The sequence below is a fragment of the Tachyglossus aculeatus genome, chromosome 16 (genome assembly GCF_015852505.1).
Source record: "Tachyglossus aculeatus isolate mTacAcu1 chromosome 16, mTacAcu1.pri, whole genome shotgun sequence".
Lineage (NCBI taxonomy): Eukaryota > Metazoa > Chordata > Mammalia > Monotremata > Tachyglossidae > Tachyglossus > Tachyglossus aculeatus.
The window spans coordinates 29,915,616-29,932,938 of NC_052081.1; the positions used below are offsets into that span (position 1 = coordinate 29,915,616).

General features: G+C 37.6%; 1 protein-coding gene across 4 annotated transcripts in view; it reads left to right on the forward strand.

Moving 5' to 3' along the window:
- The window catches only part of DCLRE1A (DNA cross-link repair 1A), a 31,446-nt gene extending 14,333 nt beyond the window's left edge, over positions 1-17,113 (forward strand). For 2 of the 4 annotated variants that reach the window (XM_038758455.1, XM_038758454.1), the window contains 4 exons: positions 795-940; positions 2,025-2,179; positions 3,186-3,327; positions 3,964-4,771. In XM_038758455.1, coding sequence (XP_038614383.1) covers positions 795-940; positions 2,025-2,179; positions 3,186-3,327; positions 3,964-4,124 — 604 coding nt within the window. In that variant the 3' untranslated portion in view covers positions 4,125-4,771. Of the gene's footprint in view, positions 1-794; positions 941-2,024; positions 2,180-3,185; positions 3,328-3,963; positions 4,772-17,053 lie in introns of those variants that run through there. The other 2 variants (XM_038758457.1, XM_038758456.1) reach the window with 2 other exon arrangements.
- The last annotated feature ends 210 nt before the right edge of the window (positions 17,114-17,323 follow it).

The window sequence follows — 17,323 nt, forward strand, 5'->3', positions numbered from 1 at the left end:
GTTTGTAGTCAACACAGAGCAGAGGGCGAATAAGGGAAATAAAAGACTTAGCCTGGGAAGCATTTTGGAGGAGAGTGATTCTGACAGGGTTTTGAAGTTGGAGATTGTGATGGACTGTTGGTTGTGAAGGTGGAGGGAGTTCTCCACCGGAGGCAGAATGTTGGTAAGGGGTTCGTGGTGGGATAGATGAGCTCGAGATACAGAGAGTAAGTGGAGAAACCCTAGGTGGAAATAAGATCCATCAAACCATAATTTTTTAAAATTTTTCCTTCAATGATTTTAAATTTCTATCAACTACAGTATATAATAGGTCATTATGTTTACACTCAGTGATCAGAGAAGAGTCTGCAGTATTCGAGCCAGGCTATGTAGTCCTTACTGTTTCATTTTCATTGGTTCACTGTCACAAGTAGCATTTTGATTGTTTGAGACTAATACTTCAATAAAATAACATTTTACATGGATATGAACAGGAGCAATTTTGAATTATTTCATAATAGAAATGTTTCTTAAAGTACTTGAATAGTCACTTTTTCTGCCAGTGGAATGCAAACTGACAAGATATGTATACTGAAAGTGTGGGAAAGCTTAGAATTGTATTTTAAATTATTTCATAACTTATAACAAATGGATTCACAAGTAAAAGGAATTGCAGTAACATTAGTATACAGTATGAGGTGTGCCCCTGTGTCATTTCATGTTTAACTGACAAATCTTGTTTGTGAAAATAGAATCCCACTTATGCCTGGCTTTCTTATTGTTCTGTTAACACATACCTTATTTCTATATCACAGATATTGCAGTCCTGAGTACACTTTTCCATCTCAGCAGGAGGTTATCCAATTTGCTGCCAACATTGCATTTGAATCTGTAAATGTAAATCCACGTACTCTTGTTATCTGTGGCACTTATTCTATTGGAAAAGAAAAAGTCTTCATAGGTATGGGATGGCATATTTATATTTTATGCTCACGTGTGAAGGTCTGATTCATTTTGTATGGTACCTGTCTTTCATAAATCCCTACTTTTGTTATTAGCATTTGTTCCTTTAATAGTTTCATACTTCATGCTCCAAATGGAGATTGGAATTGCAAATTTTAAAAATATTAAGACCTTTGTAAACAACTTTTCTCCCCCCTCTTTTGAAACTTTAAAAATTTTGGCATAATTGAAACATTTGATATATATATATGTACACACACATTTTCTAGTAGTCTTGCTATTTTGACTATCACTGGCTTCATGACAGCTTTTCTAGAGTAGACAGCAATATCCCATTAATCTTCTTTAAGGTCCATCAATCAAAGGTGTTTCCACATTTTGATAATAGGCTGTAGTTTTGTTGCAACTAACCCTATTAAAGTGATAGTTACAACTTGCTTCTTGCTTGCCCCTGCGTTTATTTCATATTTCAGCCTGTGTCTCTTGAAGTTGTTCACAACTTTCTCTTCATCTCATGCTCCTACACTCTATCCCACCCCTTTTCCTCACCCTGTAATTCATTTGCTCTCTCTCGCTCTCTATTTCTCTTCCTCCCACTCTGATTTTAGCTTGCTTGCTGTCACCTAATTCCGCTTTAACCACTTGTCTTCTGTGTGACCTTGGGCAAGCCACTTCACTGCATCAGTCGCCTCATCTGTAAAATGGGATATAAGACTTTGAGCCCCAGATAGGTCAGGGACTGTGTCCAATCTTATTTGCTTGTATCCACCGCAGTGCTTAGTACAGTGCCTGGCACATAGTAAGCACTTAACAAATGCCACAATTATTATTATTATTGTTATTATTATTGTCTTGATTTCACCTTCTTAAACTGTTCTTCAACCTCCTCACTTGAGTACTCTTGTTTTCATATGTGCTTTTTTATCTGGAGGATTTTTATCTTTCACAACATGCTTCCCCCAGCAAACCCTCATGCTGAAGATATTTTATGCTTGAGATGATCTCTCTGAAACAGTATAAGATATCCTTTGCATCTAGCAAGTTAGACACCACTTTTTTTTCTCATTTCTTTTTGCCAATAGCAATTGCTGAAGTTTTGGGTTCTAAAGTGAGTATGTCACAAGAAAAATACAAGACATTGCAGTGCTTAGAACTGGAAGAAGTTAATTCCCTCATCACCACAGACTGGAGCAGTACAAAAGTTCATCTTCTCCCTATGATGCAAATTACTTTTAAGGTAAGTCTTCTAAGTAGTTGCTACTATAACTTTTTTGGTCACATTGGATAGGATGATCCAGGAGTTATCTTAGATTTAGTCACTTGTCACTTTGCATTTTTTAGTGATGTTTTGACAAGTAGCAACACAGTGAAAATTAAATTCAATTAAATAGCAATAACTGGCTCAAATATGATGCACAGAAAGTATAATTTAAATTTAATATAGTCATCATGAAACAAGATAGTTGTTCAAAAATATGTGCTGTTTATGAAGCTTTTTGAAGTGGTTTAAATGTTCTATTGACTATATCTAGTCTGTTAACAATTTAATATATTGTGACACACTACCTGTTTATATTTCCATCATTTATGAAGTGTATAAAAGGTTCAAAAAGACTTTCTTTCATTCCTGAAAGGTAATTATCTTTGACAGGAATATTTAATTTCCTGTGATTTTATAATAGCCTTTTCATCTGTTCTTCATTAGTTTATGCTGCATAAAATTTATAATGAATTCTGTTCTAAGTCTTTGCTAGCAGGAATTGAAACAGCCATGCAGATAAGTACTAATGATTTTTTTGAATCTGCCAAAAATTTTGATGGCTTCCAAACTTGCATCTCTCTTCCAATACCAGTGTTAACAGAGAAATGTCTGTTAGTATTAAGTATCATTTACCTCAAATGGTATGCTATCAATGTCATGGATCACTTTCAAACTCTGTTAAGATCCACACTTGTCCATAACCTTGATTCTTCTATGTGTGTATGTGTGTGTTATCATTCTTCCTACCTTTGCAAACTTTTTCCAGTTTGATATTTGTAATCAATTAAGAAGAGATTTTTAAGGTTTTAAGGTTCAGGTTTTGAAGTCTATTTACTAAATTGCTGGGAGCCTGAGTTTTACCAGTGAAACATTTCAAATTTTTCCATCTATATATGTGCTGTGGAAATATGGTATAACTTTTGATCTGTGTTTTTAGTTCCAAATATTTCTTTGACCACTGGAATATGTTTTTCTTCAACAGGGATTACAAGGCCACTTGAGCAAATTTGGTGGAAAATATAATCAAGTCTTGGCATTCAAACCTACGGGGTGGACGCATTCAGAGAAATTTAGTTCTATAGCAGATATTAAGCCTGAAACGAGAGGAAACATTACAATATATGGTATGTTGGAAAACTCCTTCCTTGATTATTTTAACATGGAAGTCTTTTGCATTTCAAAATTTATTGATTCTTTGTTCTTCAAAAACCCACTAAATGGAATTTAGAAAACAATTAATGCATTTCTTTTTGCTGCTCATTGACAAAGAAATCGTTTTGCTAGACTTTCCTAATAACTGCGTGCCTTGTTTAGGTCTATGTGGATACTTTTCAGCCAGAAATTAAACTCAGAATTTGGGAACTGAGTATCTTTTCCCTTTCTAAATACTATAGTCTGTTCTTTTATTATTCCTATTCCCCAATATTTACTTTATACTTCTGCTAAGTCTCTGAAAATGCTTTAAGCATTTGCAAATTGACTCAAGCGAAAGGACTGATTGAGTGCCTGCTACATGCAGAACACTGAACTAAATGCTTGGGAGACTACACTCAAATTAGTAGATGTGATCAATCCCTGTCTTCAAGGATTTACAAGGTAGTGGAAGAGGCAGGCACTATAGGGAACTACACAAAGTGGTATACGTTAAAATTAGAATGAGAATGAAGGATTAAGTCGATTGATTGATATCATTTTTTGATATATTACACTTCTTGAAACTCTACAATTTAGCTGACCAAACGTATCTTCTTGTGTTGCAGGAATTCCTTACAGTGAACACAGCAGTTACCTAGAAATGAAACACTTTGTCCAGTGGCTAAAACCACAGAAAATTATACCCACAGTAAATATTGGTTGCTGGAAAACCAGGAATGCCATGGAGAAACATTTTATTGCCTGGAAGATGGAGGTTAAATATTGATAGAATTGAAGATGATGTTCTTAAAAATCATAGAGGTAATTGAGCAGTCCCTGAGGGTCTCTTCCCCCCCACCACCCCTTCAGTGTCTTTCTTTTCTATAGCATTTGTCTGGACACTTTTATATGACAAATCAAGAATATATGATATATCTTTTACCGTATTCTACTTTTCTTTTGTGACTACACAATTCTAGGTGTCCTCAGTGCCCACTACCAACCTCATCTTCAGAGAACAAAAAGGATGCACCCTTTATCCCTTGCATCGTTCCGGCTGAGGTTCACCATGCTCAGGATCCTCTCAGAGTTAATTGCCTGTCATTCTACCTCTCTTTGCAACTTTTTTTTTAGGATCTGTCCCTCATCTGAATTTTGGTTTCCAGCCTAGAGAGATGTAGTATAAGGAATTCCAGTATTCCTTTTTTCCAGAAAGCCCCACATCATGAGCCAATGGCAGAGTGGACCCATTAAGGCTGCAGGACTGTACTCCCCTATGCAACATGTCACTTGTGTATATTTTTTTAAAACTTAAATTCCACTGTTATGCCAGGCCTTTAAAAATAGTATAATAAATGAAAAGAGCTGTAAGAATATGTCTGAGTGAGAGTTTGATTTAGTGATGAATACTTGGTGCAGACAACTAGTTCTAGTACACCAGCAGAGGCTTGACTATCCAATGAATAGGTATTTGACTAATTAGAGCCCTTTCATGTATTTTATGGAATGACTTTTCAAAGACAGCATAATATTTTGCCACATCCTAGAAGCACTTGAAGTATAAAGTGATTTACAGAAGGGGTGTTTGTTTACACGAACTCTGATATGGAAGTGCTTGAGGTATTAAGAGGAAGACCTATGCTCTTTGTTTTAAAACTGAGAATAAAATGTTTGTGGACTCAAGCATCTTAAGTTTCGAGGCATCTAAAGTGCATTGGTCAGAAAAAATTACTCTTATAAATTTTCTTTTCTCATCCTAAAAATCAGCAAAAAACACACTCATTGCATTTGACTGAATTTGACTTCTAGACTGTGAGCCCACTGTTGGGTAGGGACCGTCTCTATATGTTGCCAACTTGTACTTCCCAAGCGCTTAGTACAGTGCTCTGCACACAGTAAGCGCTCAATAAATACGATTGATTGATTTGTGCATTATCCTCAATTTGTATTTTCAATTATCTAGCCTTTTAGATTTGTCCTCTTCATAAAAAAATTCATGTAGTTGGACTGTTTTAGCAATTCTCAGTAATATAGGAGCCAGGCAGATAATTGAGAACTAGTATTTTTACTGTAAAGTATTGAATTAATTTCTCATGGGAGTTTGCAACTAAGTTATCCTAACAGTTCTGTATGTTTCTGGTAAAAATCATTGAAAATATAGAAAAAAAGTTGGCAAATACATTTAAGTTTTTGCAAGAACAATTTCACCCTAGGCAAAAATTTCTTTCTAAAGCAGTATCCCCATTTATGATGCCTTAGAATAGCAATTTTTTTGCTGCTCTTGCTTCAGTGTACAAAAAAAAAACTGGGAGTTATATAAAATGGTTTTTAAAATGTCACATTTTATAAGTTCCATCAAAAGCTAATATTCTAAATCTTCTTGGTACCATTTACCCATTTGTAGATATGCACAGTAAATTTGTGGTTTAATCTTTTCTTCACTTCTCCCCTAAACCCAGTAACAGACGACCATGGGGCACTGGAACTAAATTTTTTTTAAGATGGAAGATTGTAACTTTGCACTTTCTAGAAGGCATTTATATTGTTCGGTTCTTCAGAACTGGGCTAAAAAAGGCATAATTCACAGGTACAGTGTTACCAGGTCACCTTTATTTAGTTTGTGTGGTTCAGGATTACTGGAACTTTATTCCTGCTTGATGTCAGAACCTTTTAAATTGTACCTGCTAGTTTTTTACTCCATCATTAATGTTCTTAACTAAACAAGAAAACAGCTTTTGGTGCAGCTAACTTAATTTTAACGGTGATGCTTGATGTAGTCATTCAGGCACACTGTTTAATGTATTGGGGACTGTCAGAATTTCCTCTTTGGTACTGATGAGCTAGTACTGGCCAGAACAAGGGAATTCAGAAAGGAATTTTCTTTTGAAACCAACCACAAAAATGATCTATCTTGGAAAAGTTAAGGACATTGGCTTTAATTGGCCCAGCTCACTAGCAGCTTTTCAGCAAGTTCATTTTGTACTGATCTACAACAGATGCTGATGTAGAAGTCACTTTAGCATTAGAAAAGTTGAGTGGTTTATGGAGAATAGAAGAATAGTTTAGGTACAAGAGCCATCTCTTGACTTATACTGTCATATTGTTTGAACTTCTTGCTAATCATTATAATTTGCCAACTCCTTTATGTTGCTAGTTGAACATTCTTAACTAGTTTATTATTTTCTTCATGTTTTTCGCCTTCTTAAGTCCCTTGACTCTTTGGGACTCATTTTTCTCTGATTGTGATTCCACTTTTATAAACAATGAGTAGTTGATTAGTAGTGCTATTATGGAAAGTGGCAGCTTTGACCCCAGATTACGGGTCTACAGTGATTGTGGGAAACCCAAACCATTTGTTGGTTTAATCTCAAATTTTTTGAATGCATAAACAGCCTAATTCTGTTGTTTTGTATGTTCATCTTCTTTCTGAAATGGCTTTCCACTAATCTGTAGTTGCAACTTTATTTTTAGCCAATGACTGAAATAATTAGCTTTCATACATTCCAGGTTTCTTAAAAGGGCAGTTCATTTTAATCTGTCCTTAGAGTCCAGCAGATTTATAAAGAAATAGAAGAAATAGTAGTGCCAACTGCCATATATAGCTAATAACCAAATCTCTTAGGGATCTCATTTGAAGTTGAAAGTATGTCCATGTTTTAAGAACCGGTTCCCATAATTATCAGACATTTTACTGTGTTATGTGAAATTCTTGTAAGTATTGTTCATATGTATATTTTTTCTGTTGGGAGTTGGACTACCTCTAAACTGAACACTTTTATTACATGACTAGGAATTTTCTCCTTATCTGAACAGTAAACATTTATCTGTTCTTTAGAACATGTCCAAGTTATTTCTTAACATCCGGTTTTTACAAGGCCCATATTTTGAATTTGAAATACCCCTTACTAGTGCTGATGTCACAAAAGAGGTCATTTTGTTTTAAAATATGTATTTCCAACATTATTTTAATTACTTGACTGGAGGAAAAATTCTATTTGCTTTAGACTAAATAGGAAATTCATAAAATGTGGGAATTTTAGTAAAATTATGTGATCTGTAGAAACTCAGTATTATAAAGAGGGAAGTATGAATTTAAATAGACAAAGATGGTACCAAAGCAGTGGTTTAGAATGCTTTGATCATGCTGTTAGACTGTTATTTAGTTCATTTGAAAGAATTCCTATGAATTTCCTGTTGGGTCCTGAGCTCTGATTTCTTATCACTTGACTAAGATAAAATTGTAAATGAACTAAGAGCAACTGTCTGGAAAGGGAAAAGAGGCAGAATAATCTCTTAAAAAATTAGCCAAGTCTTTCTAGTATAGATGTCTTTGATCCATGGAATATCTCAGTCCTCTGTTTCCTGAGCCCTGTTCTGTTAACTCTTGAACAGCAGCCTTACGTAAGACCAGTTGTAGAGAAAACTTATTGAAGAGTTCATCTTAAATGTATTAAAATCCAAGCAAAGCAGTAAGTCTTATAATGAAAGGGCATTGACTTCATCAATAAGCCTAAGCATTTTTTTTATTAGTTTAAATTGGTCTCTGGCAACATTAGTGAGTCGGTCCAGCAAAATGAAATTGAATTAATCCTTAGTGCATGCCTGCTGGTATGTGAGAACTGAAGGAACTGTCAGGTAGAGAACTATGCAGTGTGACGATGACATGTCTGTCCCAGGTCCCCATGGAGTAACAAAATAGGAGATTTCAAAAGCAGTGAGGCCTAGAGGTGAGAGTACAGGCCTGGGAGTCAGAGGACCTGGGTACTGCCACTTGTTTGCTGTGTGACCTCGGCCAAGTTACTTAATTTCTCTGTGCCTGTTTTCTCATCTATAAAATAGGGATTAAATCTTACTCCCTCTACTTTGACTCTGAGCCCCTTGCGGGACAGGGACTGTTTCCAACTAAATTGTGGGTGGGAAACTTGTACAGTGGTCGGCACAGAGTAAGCACTTAATAAATACGATTGATCTACCCTAGTGCTTAGTACAAGGCTTGGCACATAGTGTTTATCAAGTACTATTATCATTAATAGTAGCAGTGTGGCTTAGAGGCAAGAGCACGGGCTTGGGAGTCAGAAGTCATGGGTTCTAATCCTGGTTCCACCATTTGTCAGCTGTGTGACATTGGGCAAGTCACTTAATTTCTCTGTTCTTCAGTTACCTCATCTATAAAATGAGGATGAAGACTGAGCCCCATGTGGGACAACCTGATTACCTTGTATCTACCCCAGTGCTTAGAACAGTGCTTGGAACATAGTAAGCACTTAATAATAATAATAATAATGGTATTTGTTAAGTGCTTACTATGTGCAAAGCACTGTTCTAAGCGCTGGGGGGGGATACAAGGTGATCAAGTTGTCCCACTTGGGGCTCACAGTCTTAATCTCCATTTTACAGATGAGGGAACTGAGGCACAGAGAAGTTAAGTGACTTGCCCAAAGTCACACAACTGACAATTGGCAGAGCCAGGATTTGAACCCATGACCTCTCACTCCAAAGCCCATGCTCTTTCCATTGAGCCAAGCTGCTTCTCTGCGCCACGCTGCTTCTCTGCATTTCATGATTTCTGAAACATTATTATTATTAACAGTATTATTATTAGGAAGAAAAACCATTGCATAAATATGATAGGAAGGTCTGCCAGTCATTTTAGAGCTGACAAAGCATTCTTCAGCCATTTGAAGCTGTTCTCTATTTCCACTGAGGATGGAAGAGGAACAGGAGGGATTTAGATTAGTATTATGGATTTTCTTGAAAAAGTTGCTGAACATAGAAAAATGTTACCAAAAAAGGTTGCATAGCTTACTTCTCCCAAGTTCCTTTAGAAATAGGACAGATGAGAATCTATCCTACCTGAACGCAGAAGAATAAACTAGATGTCCTCTGAAAGGTCCCTTCCAACATTATAATTCTGTGTTCCCTGGTTAATATCAATCTTATGAAAGCTCATCTATAAAAACATAGTGTTTTAAACAACTCAACTATTCAGCTGTCACTGGGGAAGACCTTGGGCCAAAAAGCTCTCTTGTGTTTCTTCAAGGCTATTTACTTTTATATGAATCCTGAACTTTGCCAAGTAGAGAAGCAGCATGGCTCTGGAGTCAGAGGTCATGCATTCAAATCCCAGCTCTGCCAACTGTCAGCTGTGTGACTTTGGGCAAGTCACTTAACTTCTCTGTGCCTCAGTTACCTCATCTGTAAAATGGGGATTAAGACTGTGAGCCCCCCGTGGGACAACCTGATCACCTTGTAACCTCCCCAGTACTTAGAACAGTGCTTTGCACATAGTAAGTGTTCAATAAATGCCATAATTATTATTATTATTGCCTTGGCATATTTATTTGCATGTATTGATTAATTTTTAGCAACACACTTTGACAAATAACAGGTGAGAGATAAGACAGAAGTTCAGCACAAAGCTTTCTTGTCACCATTTGAAATTCCGGGACAAGAGGAAACAGATGGCTTCTATTACACACACTTGCTATATCAAAATAAATAGACTGTTGTGGAAAAAATCCCTTCAATGCATTACTTGACATAGGGATGTGGTGCTTGCTGGTGACAGTGCTAGTTTATACCTTGTTCAATTGACCAGCAATTTAAAAAAAGTTCATCATTAAATAACAAAACAAAACAGTGTGGCCTATTGAATAGAGCATGGACCTGGGAATCAGAAGACCTGGGTTCTACTTCTGGTTCCACCACTTGTCTGCTGTATGACTTTGGGCCAGTGCCTCACTTTCCTCATCTTCAAAATGGGGATTCAATACCTGCTCTCCCTCCTGCTTAGACTGTGAGCCCCAGGTGGGACCTGATTATTTTATATCTACCCCAGTGCTTAGTACAGTGCTTGACACATAGTGAGCACTTAACAAATACCACAACACCATCAGAAACAATACACACATATAATATGGAAATGTAAGGGGATTGAAGCTAATCAAGCCTACTTTTTAGAAAAGAAAAATTGTTCTGAAATTTCTTCCACTGAACCTTAGATTGTGAGCCTCAAGTGGAATAGAAACTGTGTTTGACCTGATGAACTTGTATCTACCCCAGAGCTTCAGGGCATGACACACAGCAAGAGTTTAACAAATGCCATTAGAAAAAAACGATTTAGTCTTACAGTACAAGATTCTGGTAAATTCTCATTTGAAATGTACAAGTGAATTAGGACTTCAGAGGAAAAAAGGTTTCTAAAGATGGATGACAAGAACTAAAGATGACTAAGTTGTATCTAAGTATAGAAATACAACCTTTTGGCAACGTTTGGAGGGAGAGTGATTACCGAAATAACCCCAAGCAAACAAAGAAGGTACAATGGCTGAATTGGAGGGATAATGGTGAAGATTTTCTTCATATGTGCTTTCTTTCCAAAAAAAAGTGACCATAACTTGGGGTATTCTGAAATAATTAAAAAAGGGTTATGTGGGGAGGGAATTTGTGGTGGGGAAACAGCCTGGATTTTATAACATCTTTTCCATCTCTAATTTCAGGGGTTCTCTGAACTTTTACCTACTGGTAAATGGTGGCACCGTCTTATCGTGGTTCTGACAAATATTTGGCAGCCAAGAGGCTTTTCCCTTGGCCTCATTTGCAATTATTGTACTATCTACAAGCTGACAGTCTTGTTTACACCAGTTCCGAATAAATGCTCCCATAAGGAAAATCTTCAGATACTGACCTTAATCTGCATTACATTTATAATGCAGTGGTCCATATCTTGACTTAATAAAGTGGGGCTGTTAAAGAAGGATCCCCTATCTGTAATGTATTTTAATGTCTGCCTCTCCCTGTTGGCTGTAAACTCCTATAGGCAGGGATTGTTTCTACCAACTCTGTTGTATTGTACTTTTTTCCCAAGTGCTGAGGTCAGTGCTTTGCACACAATAAGCGCTCAATAAATACTATTGATTGATTGAAATGAGTGAAGCAGTGTAAGTGCATGATTTGAAATATAAAAATCTTCTAGCCTTGATGTGCCTGGCTCCTAATGAATAATGAGTAAATCAAAGGATTTGTGGCTTTCCAACCATTTTTTAGCTATCAATTTCTTCTTTTGCCATTTCCTGAGCCTACCATCATTTATTTAAATAAGGTTAAGCTATTTTTCTACATTGTTATTTTTCTACATTATTTTTGCATTATTTTTCTACATTTAACACAGAGAAGCAGCATGGCTTACTGGCAAGAGCACGGACTTGGGAGTCAGAGGAAGTGGGTTCTAATCCCAGCTCTGCCACTTGTCTGCTGTGTGACCATGGGCAAGCCACTTAACTTCTCTGTTCCTCAGTTACCACATCCGTAAAATGGGGATAAAGACTGTGAGCCACCCTCTGTGGGACAGACAACCTGATTACCTTGTATCTATCCCAGTGCTTAGAACGGTGCTTGGCACATAGTAAACGTTTAACAATTATTGTAATTATTATTAATTATCGTTATTTCCATACTCTCTCATACCTTCTCTCAATCCAGTAGCTATTGCTCTCCTTTGCTTTCAAAATATTACTCTGTTTTGACTTCTTTTAGTATATTCTTTCCCACTTAGCATCTTAGCACTGTGGCCATCCCTGCCACTGTGATATGTGTGTTTTATATATACATCAACAATTAATATAAAGACATGTATATCATTCATTCACAGATTTGTTTCTTGTCCATTGTTCTTTACTCTTGCTCTTCCAGTCATAACTTCATTCTTCCTCCAGCTCCACTCACTGGAGGTACTTATTGGACACTTACTGTTTGCAGCACTCTGTACTAAGCTCCTGAGATTGAATACTCCTGGAAGGCAGAGACTATATCTTCCCACAGGATTACTATATGTTCAGCACAGGGATACTCAGTTGCTATTGACTGATTGAATCCCTCTCAGTATGTTAGAAGAGCAAAAGATAGTACAAGTACTGGTGATCTGGAGAGATGCTTTCACAGAGTCTGCTAACGGGTGCTCTTCTACAGGATGGTGGAACTTGAGTAGCTGCTCCTTTTCTTAATCCACTGTCCTAGTGTTTGATGTAGACATCTTGCTAAAATGCAAAGAGAGAGAAATAGGCCTTCTTCAAACCAGGCATTCAAAATGAATAAAAGAGGGGTACAGTTTGGCCAAAATCCAGAAGGAACTTCTGCCTATGTACTTTGAAGGAATATAATGTTCTGATGAATTATGTCTAATAGCCAATATTTAATTGAAGATAATTGAAAAGCCTGTAGGAAAATAAATTGAAACAGATTTAAAACCACAAACTAAGATTTACTCCAGAAAAACTCCAAGGGAGCTGATCATCCCCATCTCCCATGGTCTGCCTTCCATTAATTTAATTCAGGGGATAAGGCTTATCCATGAGACTGGAACTTCCCTCCCCACCTACAATCCCTCTTCCCTAGCTAAACCTTCATTTCCCCTTCTACTGTCTACTTCTTCCTACACTACATTCAAAATAAATTTCATGCATATTACAGCAGACACGTTGTCACATTAGATTATTCCCTCAACCAAATTCCCCAAGATTACAGTGTTTAGCTTTTCCTATCGAGTAGCATTTCCCATCAGAAAACCCACTCTCCCTTCATGCCCCTTTCTGCTTTTCCTAAGACACTGGCCCTCGCTCCTTGAAACAGGATCCAGTCAGGAGATGCATTCCTTTCATCCCACGGGAGGAAGTGTTATTTGTTTTTTAGGGCATCATTTTTTGGTATATATCTGTGAAGGCTTCTTAGTTGAGAATGAGGAACGATCAAACCTGGAATGTTGGGGAGCTCTGGAAAATAAGTTGTGATGGGATTCCACAAGGAAGCTGTTAATAACTGTACTGCAGTAACTTTGACACAAGCAGATAAAATGACAGATGACAGCTCTGGAGTATCTTTTCAGATAAGCCCTCCAACATGGCCCAAGATGGCAAAAGCACAGTTTAATGATACCCAAACCCCTAAGGAAAACGAGCATAGATATTTTCAAATACAATTCCTTTTCAGGTGATGGTCTTCATAATGAGTTAATGCAGAGCAGTTCAGTAGGTGAATCTAACATCAGGTCTGCTGATGTCATCACCACCCTCCTCACCCTAAAAATTCTTTATTGTGGGGCAGGGGTTGCAAATGTATTATAATAATAATGGAATTTGTTAAGTGTTTACTATGTTCCAGGCACTGTACTAACTGCCAGGCTGGATTCAAGCAAATTGGGTTGGACGCAATCCTTGTTCCACATGGGATTTACGATCTTAATCCCCATTTTGCAGATGCGGTAACTGAGGCACAAAGAAATGACTTGCCCAAGGTCACACAGCAAGCATGTGGAGGAGTTAGAATTAGAACCCAGGTTATCATTATTATTATTATTATTATGGTATTTATTAAGCACTTACTATGTGCCAGGCACTGTATTAAGCACTGGGGTGGATACAAACACATTGGGTTGGACACAGTCCCTGTCCCTGTGGGACTCACAGTCTCAATCCCTATTTTACAGATGAGGTAACCGAGGCATAGAGAAGTGAAGTGACAGGCCCAAGGTCACACAGCAGACAAATGGCAGGGCTGGAATTCTGACTCTCAGGCCTGGGCTCTATCCACTAGGCAATGCTGCTTCTCTGATAGCAAGGAGTGCTATGCACACATGAGTGGAGGACAGCTTCATTATGTTATTTTTAGTAAGCTAGATTAAAAAAACCCATGATGGGATGTTTTGAGTGACTTTACTTTCTCCTTTTAATTTCAGACCAAAATGAGAGTTTTAAGTAAGCACTTAACAAATACCATCATTATTACTATTATTTAGAGCATTCAGTGGTTCTGGAGAACATTATGAAAACCAGAAGCTTCTCCACCTTTGCAAAGGCAATTGATGATATTCAAAACTCTCTTCAACAATAAAACTAGAAAATATTTGTAAGAAAATCTCGGGGATCAGCATACCTTTATCAATTTCCCTCTTTGTTTTCAGTGTAAAGAATCCAACATGAAATTAGTTCACTAAGAAAATAAAATGTCAGTAACATTTTGAAGGTTAGTGAAACTGAAGAGTAGGTTTTACTTGGAAGAGCAGCATTTTTCATAGTGAAGATTTTTATCATAGAGTATTTATTCCAAAATATGCCCTTCTGAGGGTCTTTCGAATGGGAAAGGGAGACTAAATCAACCTGTGTCCTAAGACAGTAATGATCATATTACACCCTTGGCTCTATGAAGAACTTTTCTCCCTAAGATCACAAAGTTAGCAGGGACAAGGGCAGGTATCATCATGCCTATTTTTTAGCTGGGGAAACTGAGTCACAAAGGCAAAAAATGGCTTGCTTTTTATAGTGCCTCAGCAAAAGAAGTAGGCCATGAACCTTTGCCTCCAGATTAATCAGTCAACAGTATTTATTGATGGCAATGAAGTAAATACAGTAGAATAACAACAGAGGAAAAAGACCTCTGTGGATGTTCTTGCAACACTTGGCATTAAGGAAAACTTGAGTTTTAATACTGACCTGTTCCAAACACACCTTTGACGTAGTTGGCATGCTGCATTGGACAGGATTGCTTCATAGGAAGAGCATTCCCTAACTCCCTAATGGTTGACTAGCCAAAGCGTGTATTGAAAACAAGCATGACAATGAATTTAGACCATGATTTATCATTTAATTGGACAAAATGTTATCATTCAGTTCCACCACTCAGGTTACAGCATCAAGCCAAACAAACCAGCTGGTTTGTTTTCACAGGTAGAAGAACAGAGGACTTTGTTGCAGTGAGGCCTACTGGAAAGACCTTGGGCCAGAGCGTCAGAGGACCTAGGTTTCCACCTCTGCCACTTGCCTGCTAAGTCAATTAACTTAGTGCCTCTGTTTCCTCAGCTGTAAATTGGGAATTAAATACCTGTTCTCCCTCTTCCTTAGGCTGTGATCCCTTTTTGGGGCAGAGACTGTGTCCAATGTGATTATCAAGTATTACCCTGGCACGTAGTGGAGTATGTGGCACACAGTAAGCGCTTAACAAATACCACGATGATTAATATTGTCTGCGTAAGCAGGATCATAAATTATTCTTTGTTACTCTCACATTTTCAAGTTATTTCAAGCTAAAACTCCTTCTCCACCAGTACGTACCCTACTCTGCAACCTCAATATTATTGATAGCATTTATTAAGTGCTCACTTACGTGGGGGTCACAGTCTATCTTATCCCCATTTTATAGATAACTGAGGCCCAGATCACTGAAATGCCTTGCCTAAGATCACAGAGCTGTGACTTGAATCCCTGTTTTCTGACTGCCAATCCGTGTATTTTTCATTAGGCCACACTGCCTTCCCCAGGCAACTCTGATTTCTAAATTTCTAATAGACCCGGGTTTATATACTTACATGCAGGAGTTACATTCTTGCAAAAACCTCATGTTAATAAAAAATTCACACCGTAGTACTAACCTGTTTTGGTGCTGTCCGAAAGTGCCCAACTATTGCCATGGCGTGCTGTATCCAAACAGGCTCAGGGTGTGTATGAACGATCCTTAATTCCCCAACAGTGCTCTAGCAAAGACATATGGTGAAAACCTGCCTGGTAGGAGAACTGAGTGTACCCATGCCTTGAAGTAGTAGCAGCTAGGGATATGTCCTGTTGTTGGGTAGGGACCGTCTTTAGATGTTGCTGACTTGTACTTCCCAAGTGCTTAGTACAGTGGTATGCACACAGTAAGCGCTCAATAAATACGATTGAATAAATATGTCTAACCAGTAAAATGAACACATAAAAAGGAGGGAGTACTTCATCTCTGAAGGAACTATATTTAAATATAGAACACAGAATTCTAATGTTGGAAGGGACCTTTCAGAGGACATCTAGTTTATTCTTCTGCCTTCAGTTAGGATAGATTCTCATCTGTCCTATTTCTAAAGAAACTTGGGAGAAGTAAGCTTGCAACCTTTTTTGGTAACATTTTTCTGTGTTCAGCAACTTTTTCAAGAAAATCCATAATACTAATCTAAATAAACTACCTTTATTACAGTATTTAGCACAGTGCTTAGCACAGAGTAGGCACTTAATAAAATATCTTTACTGAGGAGAAAATAAGACCTGCTCCTACAAACCTTCCAAGGATTGTGTAAAGATAAACATAACATTGTTCATGAAAGTGTTTGGAACACTTGAGCAGAAGGAACTTTATAAGGCCAAGATATGAATATTAATAGGATTTACATTTAAAAACATTAAGACCTTGCCTTGAGTCCCTAGTGATAGTAATTGGTGACCTCATACCTATGTGTAATTGAAATTTCAGTAATTTGCTCAAAGGTGTCAGATCTCTTCTTCTTGACAGTTGAGAATACAACAACTTTGGTTGTATCCTTGAGGAAAATCCCATCTAAAATTTTTTAAAAAGATCTCTCTCTGAAATCTGTCTGTTTTAGGCCCACTGTGGATTGCTTCTGAGAGTTCTGTTTCGGCCTAGGTAAATCTTGAACAATCAATCACTGGGTGCTACTATGTGCAAAACACTGTACTATGTACTCAGGAGGGTACGATGCAACAGAGTTAGCAGAAACGTTCCCTGCCCATACTGAGCTTCCAGTCTAGTTTAAACACAAACTTCTTTCTTGCAGTAGGGCTTAAAACAGTCATTAATGAACTGGAAGGTATGTTGTCATTACTAATGGTGTGTGGGTTTGAATGTTGTGGGTCTGTGAACTATAGCTGCCTGTTTTTCACAGGAGTGTGATCTCAACAGGGAGAACATTTGGATCCAGTATCCAGCCAGTTGGAGAGGTCCATCCCTTTTACCGAAGATCCACACTGTTGAATTCAACTGAGCAGAACGTATTTCACTTCTGTTAGAAGACCAACATGTGGCACTGTAAGATATGAATAGCTGAACCACAAAGAGGGGTGAAATCAGGTCACTGGTCAGAGAACCATTCTACTGACAGCATAATGAATGATAAAGCAATCTAGTGCATCGGAAAACTTGACATCTCAATTACCAAGTGAGACAAAAACA